The sequence below is a fragment of the Pogona vitticeps genome, chromosome 4 (assembly GCF_051106095.1).
Source record: "Pogona vitticeps strain Pit_001003342236 chromosome 4, PviZW2.1, whole genome shotgun sequence".
NCBI lineage: Eukaryota > Metazoa > Chordata > Lepidosauria > Squamata > Agamidae > Pogona > Pogona vitticeps.
The window spans coordinates 195,934,991-195,956,706 of NC_135786.1; the positions used below are offsets into that span (position 1 = coordinate 195,934,991).

The 21,716-nt window shown below is 41.0% G+C and overlaps 1 protein-coding gene and 1 long non-coding RNA gene across 2 annotated transcripts; one reads left to right on the forward strand and one right to left on the reverse strand.

Moving 5' to 3' along the window:
- Nucleotides 1-3,879: 3,879 nt before the first annotated feature.
- Nucleotides 3,880-21,289, forward strand: LOC110070847 (DGAT1/2-independent enzyme synthesizing storage lipids). Its single transcript, XM_078393752.1, has 6 exons — nucleotides 3,880-5,147; nucleotides 7,980-8,144; nucleotides 13,278-13,471; nucleotides 15,288-15,348; nucleotides 16,236-16,375; nucleotides 18,322-21,289. The coding sequence occupies exons 1-6, from the start codon at nucleotides 4,778-4,780 to the stop codon at nucleotides 18,421-18,423; spliced, it is 1,032 nt and encodes a 343-aa protein (XP_078249878.1). The 5' UTR covers nucleotides 3,880-4,777; the 3' UTR covers nucleotides 18,424-21,289.
- On the reverse strand, nucleotides 10,091-13,375 carry LOC144589331 (uncharacterized). The gene is made up of 2 exons (XR_013545396.1): nucleotides 13,267-13,375; nucleotides 10,091-10,345 (listed from the first exon to the last, which is right to left on the reverse strand). It is a non-coding gene; the product is annotated as an uncharacterized LOC144589331 (long non-coding RNA).
- Nucleotides 21,290-21,716: the final 427 nt, after the last annotated feature.

Below are 21,716 nucleotides of genomic sequence, written 5' to 3' on the forward strand. Positions count from 1 at the left end.
ATGTTTCACAGCAGCCATCTTGGTCCCAGGAGGGAATCAAAAGTCTTCATGGGAGAAGAGGCCAGGTAGGAAGAAAGCTGCTTTCTCTCACCTCAAGTTGTCCCAGTTGCTAGCATGCACTTACCCTCACCATGTCGACTTTGCAGTATGGGAAGAAGATAAAGTTTATACCCAAGATACTTTTTCAGTCAGCAACCAAATATGATAAAGAGGCTGGTGGGGCAATTAAAAGGGCAATCCCAAATACTTTGGAGAGTTCTTGAGTTTAACATCAAACCTAATAGCACTAAGGAAGAGGTGCCTATGTTTAGGGTGGAAGTGCCAGAAGAGGGCCTGCAAATCTCTGAGGAGTATATAAATCACCACTGGTGAGAGAAGGGATACCTCCTTGGGTGCACCACACTCCCCTCCTGGTTTAACTGATAGAACTACGTCTGTCAGTGGAACAAACCTGTTTAATCCCATCAAGTATCTTCTTCCATGTGAAAAATAGCAGCCAATCTCGATGGCAGTCTACAGTTTGTGCCTTGCACAACAGTATTAAAAATTGTGTTCTATCTAATTGCTGAGTGATCAGTCTCTTCTGTATGTGGGCGAAGAACAATTTAAAAAGCTGTTGTGACACTCCAAGTAGACAGGTTTTTGGGTGAAGCCTTCAGAAGAGCTTATGTAGGGCAAAAAGAAGGTAAGGCATGAAGAAAGGCAGCGGAGATAATCAGGGCAATATTGTTGCTTTGGAACTGGGGCTGAATCTTTTCCTCCTTGTTTTCGTCTTTTTCCTTTGAAATGGTGCTTGATATAATTAGAATAATTTTCCATTTTTCTAATACTTCCTCCAGTGGTTTCACATCATGTTAATCAGAGCATTTGGGGGAGAAATGAGGTAGCAGAGATAAGGCTTTCAATTATTTTTATATTTGATTGTTTTAATCTTAATATATGCTTATTTGTTGTTTATTGTGATATGCAATCTTGTAAATTTCTTATTTTATCTGTTGTGGGTCTCCTTGGGTTCCCTGTCTCCTCTCCTCTTAAAAATGTCGAATTTTAAAGTGCACACTTACAATCTTTCTAAACAATTGGTGTGAAATATCAGAGGTGCTACATAGATAGCTTAACAATAATTGTGTTCCATCAAGTCAATTCTCATTTCCAGAGACCCTTTTCAGGGTTTTATAGGGAGGGAGCACTCCGATATGGGGAACTGAACTCCCAACCTCTAGCTCTACAGCCAGATACCTGACTGTATACCATGCTGGTCCCCTCTCTAATGGCCCCAGTTATGGTGGGTGCTCTATGAGCTCCAGCTCCTCTTCTTGACTTAGAATGGCTTTTATTAGTGGTACAGTACGGCACTCTCTGCCTTCACATAGGACTATGTGCAGTCCCCTGAATGCTGCTTGGGACCTCACTGGTGTTCCCCAGAGCACAGGTTCTAGAAAGCAAGAGGAAGAAGGAAGCTTTGCTCCAGGGCATGCCCCTATTAGAGAAGGTTCAAAGAGACAGGTGAAAGCAATCAGACTCTAAGACTCATCTCTTCCCCTCTTCTGAGGAGCCGGTCTTTACCAACCTCTTTAGGGCCACAGTAGTGAGCACTGCTGCACCCAGGAACATGGCTGGAGTTTCTAGTATCAAACTCCTGTCCTAAATAAAGAAACATAGTGAGAAGACACTGCTCCTTGTATTCTTCCCTTCTTCATGAGTAAATGATGATCCTATGTCATCATTTCCCCACTCCTACCATTTTATTCTCCTTGACCCCTCATTCTCCAGCTGTTTCTCATCAGGGAGCTGTCTCTCTTGCAGCTGCTTGGATCCCTTCCTGTTCGATTGATACTGAGGAAACTTAACCTCCTCTCAGCTTTCTGATACTTGTGTGCTGGGGCCAGATGGCATGCAAAGGGTACACACCTGCACCCCCTCACGCTAACTCAATGAGCTAACCAGCTTACAGGAAATCCATAACAATACTTTTGAATTAAGACCTAATGAAATAAACTGAGAAAAATATCAATGCATGACAGAACTTACATGCAGGGGACCACTAATATGTAACCCCTGTTTTAATTCTACTTTTAAAAAAATCTCCAAATGAAATGCGGAATGCAATAGTGATTTTTCTTCTTCTTTTCTTTCAAAGAAGAAAGAAATTTATCTATCAACATTGTAATTGCTGATATATGACCTAACCATTACATTTTTATATTTGTCCATTTTTAAAGTGAGTGATCTGTTTTCATCTAGGAACTTTTAAACATGGTTTTCTAATAAATTGACTATGGTTCTGATAATGCCACAATATTTGATTCCAGAGCTCTTTTTATTAGCTGTTGTGATGTCATCTGGAACCTTCTCTGTCTGAAAGTCAAGATTAATGCCATAGCTTTCAAATTTTATTCTTTCTATAACAAGATATGTTGCTGTATTCATCTAAATGGTTCAGTAAATTCCTGGATAAAACTGCAGGATTCTTATGTGTAAAAATGATCGTATCAGCATTAAGCAGTATTTCATGTTCCTCTTCTCAAAAGTTTATGCATCACTGACGTCATCTAATATCCTGATGCTAACTACTAGCTGTAGTTGCTGTATATATTAAGTCGATTCCTTCTAATTTTTTTGGCCACATCCAAGTTTTGTAGGGCAGTCTTTAGATATTTCCAGTCTATGCAATCAAAAGCCTTATTCTGCCATCTACAGAATAAAAATGGCTGGAGCTCCAACTATTGCCATCGCTCCCACATGACTGATTCTGAGGCAGTCTTCCTGTCAGGATCTGGCCCATACTGCCCTGGGAGCTGCATGATCAGGGCCAACCTGAGCCAGGAGTGGCCTGGTGTTTGCAGGTTCAGGCCCTGGCCTGTGTAGCAGCTGCTGGCCCACTCATGAGGCTCACGTGGAGGCCTGAAGGGAAGGTCTATTTAAGGAATGGTTATCTCACCCAGAACTTTCCTCAAGAACAAAGGTCTTCTGGCTGTGCTGTTTCCTGTCTTGGTCCGTGCTCTTGCCTCCAGTGTTCCTGCACCTGCTTCTGCCTTGGTTCCTGCTCTTGCTTACTACATCTTGGCACCTGGTTCCTGCTCTGTGTTCACAGCGTCTGCTCTTGTTCCTGCCTTGGTCCCTGCTCTTGCCACTGCTTGCCCACTTTATCTCAGCACCTAGTTCCTGCTCTGTGTTTACAGCCTTATGTTCCTGCCTCTGCTTAGTCACAATCAACTGCACAGTGAGTGCTGTGAGACTTGATAGTCTGAGTGGTGGACTAGGTCATGGTGTCCTTGCCCCTGGTGTGGGACTCCCCAGAATATCCTGGATTGTGACACTTCCACAGTAAATGCCCTTCCAGTTGCAGTTTCCTACTGCAAGTTCTAGCAATTCCTGGGATGAGATCCAAATCTCAGAGAAAGTAGAAAATGTAAGGGCATATGATAGGAAAATAGGAAGCTTCCTGGCTAAGATCTAATAAGAAATAAATGAAATAACACACTTCAGTCACATTGATTCAATTTTTTAGGTCTTTATTGACCAATGTTCAGTTTGATGAGGCTGCTGTAAAGAAGGAAAAACATGTGAAAATCTTGTTAGTTGTGGGGCTCTCTGCAGAAAAGTTCTGGTAACATGGACAGTAATCGGAGTGAAAGCACATACAGTACTGCCTTTGTGGGCTGATATATGTGCTACTGGCCCTGTGGCACAACTTTCGCTCAGCAGGACTGCAAGAATTCAGGAATTTAGCTAATGGAAATGATTTAACAACAGCACCTGGACCGGCTATGAGACATCTGGTGCCTGTGGATTGTTCTCTGTCATCAGTAGAACTCTGTGATTACTGGGTTCCATATTTGTTGGGCAGTAGCTTCAAGGCAGAAAAAGAAGAGGGGGAGGGGAGAGTTATAAGAGGACATGTCTGCAATTGATTGTGAAGGCTTTGGTCTGCTCAGGCATTCTGTGACTGAGATTACAATGCACCAGGTATTTGGCTATTTGGGTGCAGAAACTGATACTCACACCTCAAGCTTTTCCTTAGCCATGGTTTACATTAAGAATGCAAAGGGTGTACTCTTTTTCCTCTTCATGAACACTTATGGGTGGTACTGAACCCCTTCAGAGGGAGATAACCTCTGCATGATGACATGTGGTTCCCAACCTATGTTACAGCACAATCTGTGGAAAGACATGGTTAGACATCACCCTCCATGCTTGTGACAGATTGCCTGATTGGGGTCCTTTTGTGAAGACAGTGAGGCAACATCAAATCTCAATGGTTTTTTTCCTGGATTTGATTTTACTATTATCACTGCCTCTTGCTGAAGTTTTCAGGACTTTATTTACAGCATGGCTTATGCTATATAATGATAAATTAAGAACAAAGAATCTGGGGGCAAGGGCTTTTTGCCAAACTTGTCTGATTTCCCTGCTCATGGTAACTCCCCTGACAAAACACATTCTGTTCAGGACAGGCCTCCACCATCTTGAAATACTTTGTTGGGAGCACAGAACTTCAGAGGAAGGATTGGTGGTGTTTGGGGGTATTTGAGTGGGATCAGTTATGCAAGCAGCCTTGTTCCCACGTGCTATTTTGTTCCAAAGTACAACAACAAAAGGATTCCCTATATTATGCTTTAATTATTGTTGCCTCCCTGAAAGCTATTGAAAGCTACTCACTGAGTTAGACCAGTTTTATGATTACTGTTAGACCTTAGATATATATTCAGCTGTTCTCCTGTACCCAGTAAAGGAAGGTGGTTCTCACTTAATGTGGAATATTATGTAAGTGTGAATGAAAGTGGAAAGTTGTCTGTACAACATGGTAAACTTTGTTTTTTCTATTTTTCCAGATGAAAGGTGGATGGAAATAGGACAGGAAACCATGGCCTGGTTTACTCATCTGCCAATAAACTGGATTGGTTTTACATATGAGGATGGACATCTGAGTTATGGGAATCTCTTTTTGCTATTGTTCCTTCTGCTTCTCATCTTGCCCTTTTCATTTGGAATGATTCTGTCATTTTTAATCTTTGTTCTTTCCATTGTTCTTGCCATATACAAGAAAATGAATAACTTATCAGAAGACATCTTGAGCACTTCATGGCACAAACCAAGGCACTTTTTTGCACGTTATTTGACTAAATTAGGAAAGACAATACATGGTAAGCAAATATTGCCCCTAAAATGAAAAGTGCTTTTTAAAAAGTTATATGAAGGTGCATTAAAAGTGAAAGTATGTGTACAAACTGCATTTTGTAAGATAGTTTACATTACAGTGCTGAAACAATTAGCTTGTTTGTGAACAGAGCTACCAATAAGATAGCATAGCACAAGTAACTCATTCATGAATAAATCAAGTATAAACGAGTTGTAATGAGTATTCATCACAACTCCACGTCACTTTAGGCAGCAGACATCAAAGAACAGCAACCATCATGTATGAATTTCCTCCATGTAAGCCAGCACAAGACTAATTTAGCTGGGTGAGCTGCTTTCTATTTTGAAATGTTTTTCTCTCTGTGTTAACATGCTTAGAGCTATAGAGTGCTTTTTGCTGTATAAATTTTTACTTTTAAATGTTTAAATAATTTTCCAAGCTTTCCACTAAAAATTATAATGCTTTTGGTTTTTATAATTTTATTTTTAAGAACTTAGATGTATTTTAGAGATTTATTCTCTGCCTTTATAGACTATAAGCTCGTTATAGCCTATAAAGAATGTAACTAAAACATTTTTGTATTTTATTATACTTTTGCTCCTATATTTTGAAGCAAAATCTTCTTACAACTTGCAAGAATAGATCTAAAGTTATGTGCCTACAGTTTTTCATGCAAGTATAAGATGTTTGGATGTTACAACAACTATGAAGTAATTTTATATTGCGGAACCTAGAAGATGTAGAAATAAAACTTGTAGAAATAGACAACTTTTGGAGTTGCCTGGGATTATTGCAACAAGGAAAAGAGTTATGATGTAATGCCCAGATTAGTTTGATATACTTATCAATGATTTTCTGGTTTTGTTCTGGGATTAACCCTTTACTGTGGTAATGTCCGCTCTAACCAACTATAGGCACCTGTTTGCTCAGGAGGCCTATAAATCAGTGTATGACTCCTGGAGGAGTCAGTTATACTTATCAGATCTGACATTGTAGGGAGCTTGTTAGGTCAATTAAATATTCTGATAAGATAAAAACCCATTATCCCCTGACCCCGGAATAAGACATGAGACAACTCTTATGGAATAAAACATGGGCTGCACTTTATTTAAATTCCATATTCATCAAGAAAAAAGGGGGGTCCTGCAGTACTGCAGATTGATGTTCTGCAGAGGGGTCTCAGCAGACCCCTACCAAACTATGGGCGAGTCCCGAGCCCCAAGATCTCGCAAGTCGTGAAGGCAGCGAGAACCCGGCCGACTCAAATTTGACCACCCCCAGACCTCAAGTCCCCTTCTTGTTGGCTGTTGGTCCAGGAGTGGCCCCAGCAGATCTTCTCCCCCAAGCACTGTAATTGCATGATCTGCAGCACTGGGAGATCAGATGAGCTATACATTACGTGCATTAGTGATGGGACTCACCGAAACCTGCTTTATCCGCACTACCTGTGTGTGTGACCGATTAACCTCCTTATCATGCCAATGCACCTTAGCCAATGTGGGACAGGCAAAAAATCTCCGCTTCCAATCAGGATATGGGTCAAAAATTCCTATCCTGCCCCAAAACCAGCGGCCAGTAGAACTCACACTAGCATTCAGGACAGGCGAGTGGGCTGTTGAAGAGGGAGAGGGTAGAAGGACCTCTTCCTTAAATAGACTGCTTGCCAGGTGCCTGGATGTCATGGTGAGACCCGTATGTCTTGCGCTATCCCAGGTGTGGGATAATGGCATCCTGCGCTGGCACATTATGGGCCAGTGGACTGGTCAGAAGACTGATGTGTCTAGTTTCTTGAAAGATTTTTCTGACCCTGATCAACTCAGAAATAATTTTAACCTCATCTTCTCTGTGTAAACTCCTATGGGAAGGAGGAAAAATGTGCACATTGAAAAGGAGAAGGTCTGATGTAAAACTGGCATAGAAAAGTAAGATCTGGGCTTGTCACTGGAAAGATGTATAATTCTTGTCCTATTGGAATTGAAGGAATTGATTAATCCCTCTGAAAGAAAGAGGATGTAAGTATATCTCACCTATGAAGGGGGGAAGATAGTTGGTATAAATAGATGAAGAAAGTTCAGAGAGAACTCATCACAGCAACCTAAGAAAAGCACCAGCTTTGACTATTATATTCTAAAATGGTGGTGAAAAGTAAGTTCATTGTCACAGAAATGTATTGTTACAAATTGCAACAAATAAACACACAGACCTCAAGAGGACAATTCAAATCAGATAAATTCTGTATATACATATTTTTTCTTTCTAATGAAAAAGAAATATGCTTGGGGCATGGACATTTTCTCCAAAGAGATAAAAAGGACTAATTGTTAAAACTGTAAATGTACGATTTATATTTTATATCGCTGTGTTTTTATTTATGTAAAACTGTGTATATTTTAAATTGTTTTATCTTGTATGTTGTGAGCCGCCCAGAGTAGACTATGTCTAGGTGGGCAGCAAATAAATAAATAAATAAATAAATAAATACTCCTTGAAACATTTAAGAATTTCAATTAGATACTTACATAACAATTCAGTCAGGAATTTTTACTAACGATCTATAATCACAGAAAGGATTGTGAAACGTGCAAATTCTGCAACATCATAAATCTGCACATATTTCAAAATCACTAATGCCAGTTCCCTTTGAGGAACACCAGGTGTGTTGAGATAATAGCAATCTTGTATTGGGTATCAGTGCGAGAGGGGCTTTACAGCCTAATGTGATTATCCTTTGCCACTAACTTATTCACCCAGTAAATAAAAAAATGGAATATCTTGTTTAGCTAATGGTTGATATATACTTATATGACCTGTCTGTTGTATGTTTTCTATTTTCCAGACCATGAGATTATAGGGATGGAACATCTACCTGAAGGACCAGGGATTATTGTTTTCTATCATGGAACTTTCCACATTGACTATTTCTTCTTATTAAGTAGACTGTATTTACAGAGAGGAAAATTGTGCATTTTAGTAGCAGACAAGGCACTGTTCTACGTACCAGGTAACTGTACTTTTAACCCTACATTTAGAATTAGAACATTGCCTTAACAGTGGGAGGTCAGAAAAAGCTGCAGCCAGATCGCTCTGAAACAGCAACCTCTGGCCTACCAAACTGCCTGGAAGCATGTTGAAACCCAGTATGACTGTGATAAGATGGTGAGACCAGTAACAGACTCAATATCAGTTGTGGACAGTTTGTAATTCCCAGAGTGGGGGACTGAGTTGGCATTGTATTTAAAAATCCTCTGAAGGTTAGTAGGATTGCTGCCCAGGTTGGAATGCCTCCATGTGTCTGTGGATTGTTGAGACAGGCTGGAGTTAGTACTGGTGTACTATTCTCCCCATAACCCAACACTTTCCTTCCCAAGGCTGATAGACTTTGTCTCTGCAGTGATGTTGTAGTCTCCCAGGCTTGTACTCTTGAGGAAGTTCTACATACACACATAGGCACTGCTTACCAATATGACCTCAGACTTCATGGACCTGATGATATTCATGGGGCAGTCCCAAGAGGTGAATGGTTTCACACCATCTCTACACAAGAATTGGAAGTTGTTTATGATTTCATGTATCTTGGCTCAATGATCTCTGACTCTCTCTCTGTAGATGTCGAGCTGGATAAAAGCATTGGCAAGGCAGCTACCATGTTCTCTAGACTTACAAAGAGATTATGGCTTAACAAAAAGCTGATAGCATATACCAAGATCCAGGTCTACAGAGCTTGTGTCCTGAGTACACTCCTGTGCATGGCGAGAGGAAGTTGAACACGTTCCATACGCATTGTCTATGACACATTTTTGGCATCATCTGGCAGAACAAAGTTCCAAATAGAGTAGTCCTGGAATGAGCTGGAATTTTTAGCATGTATACATTACTGAAACACAACATACGTTGGCTTGGGCATGTCGTGAGAATGGCTGATGGTTGGATTCCAAAAGATTTCCTTTATGGAGAATTAGTGCAGGGAAATCGCCCCAGAGGGAGACCACAGCTGCAATACAAGGATACCTGCAAGTGGGGTCTGAAGCGGTTTTGTGGTTTTTTCGGGCTCTTTGGCCGTGTTCTGAAGGTTGTTCTTCCTAATGTTTCACCAGTCTCTGTGGCCGGCATCTTCAGAGGACAGCACTCTGTGCTCTGGGATCTCAAGCCTTAGGAATGGACCTCAACATATGGGTAACCTTGACATCTGAGCATTCAGCCTGGAGGCTGGCAGTGCAGCATGGCCCCTCTCAATTTGAAGAGACAGTTGTCCAGCAGGGCGAGGCAAACAGGCAGTCCTGAAGCCAGTAAAATCAGGGAAGTGGGCAGAGGACAGATTGTACAGTATTTGTCTTCAGTGTGGAAGGGATTGTCACTCTTGAATTGGCCTTCACAGCCACACTAGATGCTGTTCCAAGACTTCTGTTCAGAGAACGTTACCATAGTCTCTTGAGACTGAAGGATGCCTAACTATGCTGACATTCAAAGCCCAAAATGGTTTAGGACCATGCTAATGATCTGAGCACTTGTCCCTTAAAAAAACCTCATGATCCACCTGAATATCAATCTAAGATGTTACAGGTGGCCACACTGAGGGAGGCCTGGAAATCAGCAAACTAGGAACTGGGCCTTCTCTGTGATGGCCAACTTGTTGTGGAACTCTGTCCCAATTGAGGTGCAACTAGTTCCTTTCCTCCTCGGAAAACATGTTTCAGAAAACAACTGAAACATGGCTGTTTACACAGGCCTTTCATGGCCTTACCCAAATCAACTTTTTTTTTACTATTCCTTCTCTCTTCTGCCACCATTGTTTGTTACTTGGTATTCATAGTTCATATGGGATTGCGTCTCTTTTGTTTGTTATTTTAAGGTGATTTTATTTTTGAATTTTATTACTGAATTCTATTTGGTATGATATTGCAAGCCACCTTGAGTAGTGGCCAAGCCACTAGATGGGGGTGGGACTTAGGGTGGGGGGCAAAGAGTAAAATAAACATTTAAAATAAATAGATAAATAAATAAATAAAGAAGAGATGGTTTAGCTAGCCAGATTTAACGACATGGGTTTCCCACCAAGCCCACATACATTTCTTGTTGCTTTCCATGGGTAAGGGACAAGGGGGAAGTGGATCCTGAAAAAGATTACATTTTAAGTGTTTATCACTGAATTCAGCAGTCATTTACAGGTGGAAGAACTCTTGCTCAGGTAGGAAGACTACGAATCTGAAAAAGAACATATAATAAATTCCAGAGGGGTCCTCATCCTGCCCCAACTTATCTTGAAAAATTCTGGGAGGAATTAGATACTGCACACACACACATAATGCACCTCTGCCTCTTCCACATTTCTTTGTTTTGTTAAAAAAACATATTTAGGTATATTCCCAAGCAGTTTGGGGAAGGGAATTTCTCCAAATGTATCTTTGCCTCCCTATTTTGTGACAATTTCCTTTCACGACACTCATTCCGCCAAAACCCTGAGCAAAGGCTAACAAAAAATTCTATACAGCATTAGCTGCAATGTACAAGAGAGTGGAACATTATTTGTCAAGGAAAGAGCACATACTAGCTGTTCCTTAGCATAGAAAGTGGCAACTAAAGTAGCCGTATTGAATGGGTGGAACTTACAGAACAGTTGACTCATGAAATTCCCGCCGATTCAGTGGGCTTACCCTTGTTGCAACTCACTGTGGTAAGCAACAGATTTTCAGCTACTGATTGACTACTTTCTTACAGTAAGGAATCACAATCTGGTAATCTTCCTTATGCCTCTGTACAAATTTGGTTCCCCCCCCCAGCAAAAGGCCCCAATGAAATATGAGTAAAGACAACATTTCTGCACCACATTAATAATTTCATACTTTCAGAAAAAAATATATTGTGAGGAAAATGACAGTAGGCAAAAATAAGAGGCAAAGGAAACCAAAGATACCTGTTGGTTGTTCTGAGTTTTTCGGGCTCTTTGGCCATGTTCTGAAGGTTGTTCTTCCTAACGTTTTGCCAGTCTCTGTGGCCGGCATCTTCAGAGGACAGAAACCTGTGCTCTGGTGTAGTTGGCTTGGGAGTGCAGTATCTATGGCTGTGAGATAGGCTTTTGTCTTTTTCTGTAGATGGGTGATTAGTGTGTATTGTTGTGGGTGTATTGTTGTGCTAAGGATAAGAGATTAGCTGTTCCTGTGGTTGATGGGTGTCATTAGCTGGTTTTGTGTGTAGTGATCCCCTGTCCTTGTGGCTGGGTAGAGTTTGTTGACATTTTGCACTCTGTGTTTTTGAGAGCTGGGAGCAAAGTTTTGTTGAGCTTCATACTTTCCTCTTTTTTGTTGAAACTGTGCTGGTGCTTGTGGATTTCAATGGCTTCCCTGTGCAGTCTGACGTAATGATTCCTGGTGTTCTCCAGTATTTCAGTATTTTGAAATAGAATTTCATGTCCATTTTGTTTCAGGGCATGTTCAGCTACTGCAGATTTTTCTGGTTGTTTTAGTCTGTAGTGTCTCTCATGTTTTTTGATTCTGGTGTGGATGCTTTGTTTTGTGGTTCCAATATATACCTGTCTACAACTGCAAGCTATCCAGTATACTCCTGCAGTGGTGAGGGGGTCCCTTCTGTCCTTTGCTGACTGTAACATTTGTTGTATTTTTGTGGTGGGCTTGAATACTGTTTGCAGGTTGTGATTTTTCAAAAGTTTCCCCATGCGGTCCGTGACCCCTTTGATGTATGACAGAAATACTATATTTGTGGGTGGCTGTTTTTCTTCTTCAGTTCGGTGTTGTTTTCTTGGTTTGATGGCTCTTGTGATTTCATTTTTGGAGTAGCCATTTGCCTGTAGGGCCCAATTCAGATGGTTGAGTTCAGTGCTGAGAAACTGAGCTTCACAGTTCTGATTTGCACGGTCTACCAGTGTTTTGATTATGCCTCTTTTTTGCTGTGGGTGGTGGTTGGAGTTTTTGTGTAGGTACTGGTCTGTGTGGATGGGCTTTCTGTAGACCTTGTGTCCCAGTCGGAGGTCAGTTTTGCGTAGGACCATGACATCTAAGGACAGGAGCTGGCCCTCTATTTCTTTTTCCATGGTGAATTGTATATTTGGGTGGATGCTGTTGAGATGGTTGAGAAATTCTTCCAATTTTTCTTCACCGTGACTCCAAATTGCAAAGGTGTCATCCACATATCAGAACCAGACTGTGGGTGAGAGGGGTGCCGAAGCCAGGGCAAGTTTTTCAAAATGTTCCATGTAGAAGTTTGCTATAACCAGGCTGAGGGGGCTGCCCATGGCCACTCCATCTGTCTGTTCATAGAATTCATTATCCCACTGAAAATAGCTGGTTGTTAGGCAGTGTTGGAAGAGGGCCTTGATGTCTTCTGGAAATATCTGCTGGATGAGTGTCAGGGTGTCCTTTATCGGTACCTTAGTGAACAGGGATACTACATCAAGGCTGATCAATCTGTCCCCCAGGTTGAGTTTTAGGGTGCTGATCTTACTTATGAAATGTCCTGAGTCTTTGATGTAGGATGAGGTTTGTCCAATGTGGGTCTGTAGGAGGGTTGCTAGGTGTTTGGCTAATTCATATGTTGGGGAGCTGATGGCACTTACAATGGGCCTGAGTGGGATTGAGTCCTTGTGGATTTTGGGGAGTCCGTATAATCTTGGTGGGAGAGCTTCTGTCTTGCAAATTCATTGGAGGATGTTGGGGTGCAGGGAGGAACTCCTGATCAGCATGTTTGTTTGTTTTGTGATTCTGTTGGTTGGGTCCCGTTTCAGTTTTCTGTAGGTGGTGGGGTCTAGAAGTTCTCTGATTTTGTCCTTGTATTTTTCTGTTTCCATGATTACTGTGGCGTTGCCTTTGTCTGCTGGCAGGATGATGATGTCTGGGTCTGAGTTCAGGGACTTGATGGCATTTCTCTCCTTTCTTGTTATGTTGCTTTTGGGGGGTTTTGCTTTCCGTAAGATCCTAGTCACTTCCCCTCTTATTTCCTCTGCTTTTTCTTCTGGAAGATGATATAATGCTGATTCCACTGGCGAAATGTTAGGAAGAACAACCTTCAGAACCAAAAGAGCCCGAAAAATTCAGAACAACCATTAGATCCCGGCCGTGAAAGCCTTCGCGAATATAAAGATACCTGTGATTGCAACAGTTCATAAAACATACCTTTTCAACAGGACTGAAGCCTCTTCTTCAAGTGATGGGTGGCATACCTGGTAGCAAAGCTGAATGTGTAGAAATGCTGAAGAAAGGCTGTTTACTTGGGATTGCACCTGGTGGAGCAAGAGAAGCATTCTTCAGTGATGAAAACTACAATCTCCTCTGGGGTAAACGCAAAGGTTTTGCTCAACTAGCCTTGGAAGCCAAAGTGGTGAGTGGTCACTCTGTCCTATTTTTCTTTTCCCTATAGGTCTATGCAAGACATCATGCCATGCACGTGCATACAAATGCACTTAGGTTACGCATACACTGTGAAATACCTCACTGTCTGTGTCAGAGTTGATATGGTTGAAATTGGTTTATTTCCCAGCAACTACCATTCACAAAGTGACACAATGCAAGCAAATATCCCAGAAGCTGATTCCATTTTTTTCATCAGTTAACCATTTCTCAGCCAATCACGAAGCAATGGTCAGGGTTGTGTTTCAACAAGTGTGAATGGTAGTGAGCAGAAGATGGTATCTTGTAGTACATCTTGGTTGTTGCCATTGGTGCTGTCAACATTCAGGCTGCCCTTTGCTATGTAAAGCATGGCATCCTTTTTCCCGCTGGCAATGTGAGCACAATATTGTGCAGCAATATTGGGTAATTTCCTGGATTTTTAAATTATGGGTACAAAAGCACAACATCCCACATTCATAAATTAAATGTTTTTGATGGTGACCATCTCAAGTGGAAATATCTTTAAATGATTCCATTCCATTTAACATACCTATATTTATGGTGTTACAGTAATCCAACAGGGATGTAACTAAGGCTTGTGTTACCATGGCTAGATCTAAATTCTCCAGGAATGGGTGCAGGTAGCACATTAGTTTTAATTGTGCAAAGGCAGTCCCAGCCACTACCAAGACCTGGAGATCCAGGCTCAGAAACGAGTCCAGGAGCATCCCCAAGCAGTGCACCTGAATTTTCAGAGGCTGCATCCCTGTACCTTGCTCAGCCTTTTGACTGATAAGTAACATCTTTGTCTAGTCTGGATTAAATTTCAGCCATATCAAATCCATCACTGACATTAGAAACTGATTTAGAATCAAAGCACCTTCTTCAGATTTAGATGGCAAGAAAAGAGCTGAGCATCATTCACATACTGATGACACTGAACTCCAAAACTTCAGACAACTTCTCTCAATAGTTTCACATAGATATTAAATATTATAGGAGAGAAAAGAGAACCCTGAGAGACCACATGGACCAGCGGTCAGCTTGGTGAATAGGACCACCTGCTGACTTCTCTTCAAGCCCCATCCAAGAGAAATGGGCCTGAAGGATACCATGATCAATGGTACTGGAAGCCACTGCAATGTCCAACAGAACAAACAGGAACATACTCATCCTGTCCAGTTCCAAGCATAGGCCATCCGTTAAGGAGACCAAAGCAATCTTTGTTTCAAAACCAGGCCTGAATCCAGACTGACATGGAACTAGATCATCTGTCTCACCCAGGAACCCCTGAAGCTAAGCTGCAGCCCACTCCAGCACTTTTCCCAACAATGGAATATTAGACACTGGGAAGTAATTGTCCAGTATCGTGGGATCCAAGGAGAGCTTTTTCAACAATGGTCTTACTATTGCCTTCTTTAAGCACATTGGGACCCTGCCTTGCTGCAAGGAGGCATTCACCACTCCTCCTATCCACTTGAGCAGTCCCTTTCTGGCACCTTTTAAAAGCCAGGGAATGCAAGAGTCCAGCAGACATGTGGTAGTATTCACTTCTCCATGGGTCCTGACCACATCATCAGGCTGCAAAAACTGAAAATCATCTATTAACGCAGGCTAAGCAGGGTCCATAGTTACATTCACAGGACCTGTATAAACTGCAGCATGTATTTGTCTTGATATATGATGCATTGTTTAAACTAGAGTCCTTTAATTTGATGTTCACTTTCCAAATACTTGATGGAAGAGCTATTTGTGACAATTGAAATATTCAACAGCTCTGTCTCTCTCTGTGTCTTTCTTTTTAGCCCATTATCCCCATGTTTACAAAAAATATTAAAGAGGTATGCAGAGGATATGGAAGAACACGTAAGCATTTTTTTCTTGCACTGTCACTCTTTCATGGTTAGTGAAATGAGCCAGTTTTGCATGTAGGATCAAATCCACAGTGAGGAGAAGCAGGAATTTCTCAGGCTGCATCACTGGTATTCTCCTGTAACCAATGAAGTTGTGGCCTCTTTTTTTCTCTGTTAATAAACTGTTTAAACAATCAATTTGTGTTTCTGTTTAATGGCGGATGAGGGCAGTGCGCCTGGCTGGCCAGCCTGCATCTACAATTCTCATGAGTTGGCAGTTTATCCTTTCATGTGTATAGAGATACTCCGTATTGCCTCTTTGTTGAATTCACCATTGATCTGTGATAGCTGCTAAGCATGAAAAGTGACTCAGGGCCGAAATCTGCCCCGGATTTTGCTTATGTCAGAAGCTCTCCTTAAAATCCATTATTAGTCAAAATGCCTTGCTGGTCACCTACAGTATCTGTGTGGGGGGGACTAGTAGGAAGCAGATTCTCTTTCCATAAAGGTTTTGTTTTCCTGGTTTTATCTCTCCAAATATAATAAATGTTCTGTTTAATCGAAAGAATGGAAAAAACAGCAGAAAGCTGCAGTGTTGGTGAATAAATATCAGCAAGTCAACAAGACACAGCTGCTGTGTTTCTCAATGGATATGTATGGTATTTCCAAAGAGGGGTGTGTTCTCTCTCCCATTGAGTCTTGAGAGTTGTGAAACTGAACAATTTACCCAATCAAAAAGATATGCAATTTGTAATTATGTGTAGGATATGTAATCCCATTACTAGCACTCATTGCCTTCACTGGATTGTTGCAATCATGAACATTCATATCCACAATTTTTTTCAGTTTGTATTAGGTAGCATTATCTAAAATAGAAATACTATTTCATTTTCTATATAGGTCTGTCAAGATGGTTATATGAGAAAACTCGATTTATAAGTACTCCGATGTATGGATATTTTCCTGTTAAATTATGCACATATCTTGGAGAACCCATCCCATATGATCCGAATACTACTGCTGAGGAACTAGCTGAAAAAGTAAGTTATTTTTTTCTCATGAAAATATAAACTGCATTCAATCTCCCCGATTCTTTCAAATTAAGAAGGAATTTAATTCTTATTTTATAAATACTTATAACTTCTTATAATAAATATATGAAAAAATAGGCATTAATAAGATTAAACAGCTCTAGAAGAAATGAGAAAGATGTTTGCTTTTTTTTCATTGTTACTGTTATTTAACTGCAAAGGTAGGTAGGATTAGTAGATGAAAAAGAGGACAGAGTTCTGATGCCTTTCATAGATTTGTGGAGGCAGAAAGTGAAATAGGTACAGGTTCCATTAAATTCTGCCTCTACCAAAATAATTTCTTTCAAGCAACCATTATAAAAGTGCAGGAATTCTCTGGTTTTGTGGTGGGGGAGCATCTAGGAGGATGAGACTGGGAGCTTTAGCTCTCAATAGTAGCAGGAAATACCAGGCAGCGGGAAAGGCTCTGAAGAGAGACAGGAAGTGACTAGAGGAAGTAGGTGCTAGTCGACTCTAGTGCTGGAATTAAAACAGCTGAAAATGTAATCCTAAAGAGAATCTACCTTGCAGCTAGTTTCTGGTAGGGCTATGCATCAAAGTCAGACAAATCCTGAACTGTTGGCTTTTGGCTGAGTAGGCATGGGCCCATTAAAAACACAACAGTACAATAATCACACCGAGCGTGCCTTTTGGAAGAAAGGACATAACTTTATTAGTTACAGCAGCAGTTTTTCTGGTCCAATATTAGGAATGGAAACATTGTTTCAAGAGACCCACCTGCCACCCATCAGCATTTTGCTGAGGTATACCACCAGAAGAGACAACCCTTTGGAGACCACAGGAGTGTGTGCCACTGTTCAGTTCCCTGCCACCTAGGGACAGAGCAGGGCCTTTGGTTCCCAAGCTGGGCCAGACTGATGCCCCAATCCCCAGCCCATTTTAAGTTGATTTATTCATACCCAGAAAGGACAGATCCCTGCCTGCCACCCCAACGCCACCTGAATCCACCCCAGTACCCGAACTGCCACAAAAGCTGGGCATAGATCAAACCCAATCTGACAGATTTGGTTCTGGAGTGGAGTGAAGTGACTTTACATCTCTGGTTATGTCCAAACATCAAACAAGTCAGATGGGGCACAAAGGTTTCCAGTCTTTTCTTTTTCCAAAGCAAACTACAGAAGTCTTTAGAGGTGACTACAATATGTGAAATTTGGCAGGTTTAGTGCCCATTTTAATGCCTATGTCTCCAAATTATATGAATATCTGTGGAAAAACAAAGCTGTTTGTTTTCCACTATTATCAATTATTTGTATAAGAAATAATACAAAAACCAATAAGAAATATAGGTAACTGAATATCTAATTTAAACTATTAAATACATTATTTTGGAAATAAGTAAATATTGCCTCAATTCATTATTTGTCTAGTTTAGAATGTACTGAATGTATAAATGACATTTGCTTTACTCTTGATTTACTAATTTCCCATTGATTCAGCGGGTATGTGTTTCTTAGGGTAAGAACTAGCTTCAAGGCTGCCTTCCTCCCTCCCTTCCTGTCCCATATTTGAGTACAGCTAACTAAGGCATGTATGGGATGATATAATTGTGACCCAGTATTGAGGAAAGTCCACAATCATCATTTGTATTCTGTTCCACCCAGAAATTATTGATGATAATTAAGGAAATCAAATATAATCAGTCCTTATACACAATGATTGGCTGTTTTATGGTTTTGTGTTAGATTGCTGTCCACTTTGGGTTTTTCCGTTTTTTAAAAAATTAATAATCTCAGAACTGCATAGCTGGAAGAGACCCTATGGATCATTGAGTCCTGCCCCTGTGAAGGAGGCACAGTGGGGAATTGAACTCCCAACCTCTGCAACCAGAGACCTAAACCACTGGGCTATAAAGAATTCTAACATGTGTTTTCCTTTTTGTTTGTTTGTTTTAACAGACAAAGGTTGCAATTGAAAATCTTCGTGATCAATACCAAAAAGTACCAGGAAATATATTAAGAGCTGTATCAGAACGATTTGGTAAACATAATAAAGATTAGTCTTTTTATGCCTTATTAACTAATCTTATATAATCTCCATAGGTCTAATTAAATTGTTCATAACTTCATAAGTAATGCATGCTTAAAACATTGAATAATGTGCCCTTCTAATATATTTGGAGTTTATAAACATTTACACCAAATAATCATTCATGATTAGAGATGGGGGTATTTGTATTCGCATACAAATATGAATATCACCGCACTGGTGGACATAATGAGGATCCAGCCCCTAGGGCTGGACCGTCCACTCACCCATCCACTGCTGCCACTGGCACTGCTGTCCCTTCTAATCACTCTGGAGCTTGCAGTCAACTAGCCGCTCATCAACCTGGCAGGGAGGCTTGTCTTCCCTCCTTCTGCCAGGAGTGGCATCTCAACCATGAGCTCCACAGTGATTGGAAGGGGGCACGGAGCCGGCAGCAGTAGTGTACGGGTGAGTGGATGGTCCAGCCCCAGAGGACCAGACCCTCATTATGTCCACCTGTGCAGAGGTATTCATATTCGTATACAAATACCCCCACCTCTACTCTTGATTTTCTTGACAATATTGTCTGTCAAAAATTGAGAACTATAATAAAATGATGACCAGCTTTCTTTATGTCATGCATGAGATACCTCAAAGGAAGCAAAGTGTAATTGTTTCATAATCATCATGATGATAATCATAATCATAATAATCTTAGACCTGCAGAGCTAGAAGGGACGACTATAGACCATCAAGCCCAGACAATGTCAGGGAAGCACAGTGGGGAATCAAACTCCCAATGCCTAACTACTGAACTATCCAGCAATTTCTCTTATGATCAGAATCAGGGTGTGTTTTGTTTCTAATTAGACCAAAGACAGCAGAGGACCAAATATGCAATTGGACACAATATGTTTTCCAAACACCTCAGTGTCAGTACTGAGAAGGAGGTTTGATGCCTAGTAATATAGCTCTTGTTACTGAAACTGAAACTTGATCTTCTTCCTTGTAATTAACAGTGTACACTACTTTTAGCTGCTCACATCACATAAAAATCCAGATTCCAAAAAGCAATTGTTTCACCTTTGACTCTTTGCAATAAAACTTGAAATTCTTTGAAAATCCTAAGATTGTGTAGTCCGGTTCCGGTTTGAGGGAGGAACAGTGTTGGTATCAAGCTCTGCTCCCTTTTTAATCTTTAATCTTTATTTTTAATACCTACAAAGTATTCAACTGCTCAAGTTGTTTTATTAAAGAACTTTGCTTACCGGTGGTCCCTGGAGCCAAAGAGAGCAAGAAGCGTTGAGTCTCCCGGGGGAGTTTATCAGCAACACAATGTTTGGAAAGGACCGAGACTCTTTCAAGGAAAATTCAAGGCCGGGCAGGAACTACGCTGCAATACTGTGAGTTGTTTAAAGAAACTTTGAAGTCAAATATTGGGAGTTGCCTGAGCTATCTGATAAGGAGACACCACAGAAGGCAAGGTAATAAAGAAATAAAGAAACCACACTAGGACTTGTGCTAGGTTTCGCAGACGGCTCTAACTTTTCTGGCTGCAGCTGAGATTCAACAGCACATAAAATCACTATCAATGGTTGTTACTAGAGCCCAGAAAGCTCGTGCTGGAAGTAACAGTGCTCCCAGAAGCAAAAGTCAAAGAGCTATACTAGACTTCTGTGTGCCTTTAACCTCCATTAATCAACAGGAGTTTTCCAGTTCCACTGGGCAAAGGTTTTCAAGGGAATATGTCTCAAGTACCCCACCTATCTCAAACAATCAAAATTTGAACATGACCATCAGAGATTCCCAAAGAAATGAGGTGGCTGAAGACCCTTTTGGTTACTTGATTGGTAATTGGTCAGTGGACCCAGGATTGCAAGAAAGGTCATCAATTTTATCAACAGACCTGCCTGAGAAAAATCCAAATTTATCAGACACCGAGCCAAGGAATGTATCTATAGAAGAACAGATAGACAAATCTTGTGGGCTTGAGAATGAGGACATCAAAATTATCTACAATCAGTTGCGGGACCAGTGCTTCTTATCTGCAAAATCAACTCAGAGCATCTTCGATAAACTTCATGCACTGCATCAAGAAATATTTGACCTGAAAGCAACTCTCCAACTCATAGCCACCCTGATAGAAACGGGGATTTTGACAGCAGCATCCCCCCGGACATTCCCTGATCCAGATTCAGACTTCCATCACTCAGGAAGTGGGACTCATATACTAGAAATAAACAAGAATAATCCCTGCCTAACTCAAAAAGAAGAGCATCTTATTCAGAGGTTGGTGGACACAGAGTTGGCCGCAAACTCTGAAAGGGTTCCAGAGACGCAGGCTGAGAATTGCAATGCAAGCAAAGCTACTGAGGACCTGAACTTAACCCTTTCAAATGCAGACTTCATAGTAATTGATGAATGGCAAGATGCTACCCCAGACGTAAATGGCCCACAGTCCTCATTTATAGCCCCTACAGATAGGGACAACACACAGCCGGACAATACCTACCTACGACTTCTTACAAAAGTAAACTCCAGAACAGAGAAGCCACAGACTACAGTCTCACCAACTAACACTGTGAGTCACATTACTATATACAACTGGCCTCTAAAAAGGTCCAATAATACATGGAAAACTAACACCAATGTAACATGGGATATCTTGGACATTCTGGGTAAAGATTGGGGTCCCTTAATGTATATGCATTGTTCCTGTATATATCCTAGAAAGCCTAAGATGTGGAGGGGGAGAGTGCATCTGTCATTTAAAGAAAATGGACATGCTTATCATTTTTGGAGCTTATTATATAAGTTTGAAGACATACCGATATCTTTCAAATGGGGAACGCATATAATACACCGTAAGCCAAATTTTAAGTTAACTGCAAAACAAAACTTGCAAAGACCATTCAAAACAAACAGACAGCAGTATGATGAGAATCACAGGGGTACTTTTGATGGGAGGGTAATGGTTGATGAATCTGGACTCAATGTAAATTTTAAAAGGATTCCAACACCTCATGGAAAATCAGAAAGAACTGTTGAGCCCTCTTCTAATTATGAGTACTCCAGGCACAGGAGAAATGCCCCCACCCATGCTGGTGCTACACCCCCTGAGCCTAACTTAAACTACAGAGGGAAAGAAGTATGTCCACCTTTTGTATCTGCCCCCAATAATATCTTAATCAATCAACCCCGTGGTTTCACAAATATACGTAACAGCCAGAGAATACAAAAAAGAGAGGCTCCAAGGATTGGTGTCAAGAAGTCCCCCAGTAGTCACAGAATGTATCAAACCTCCAAGGGGAAGAGCCACCTACCC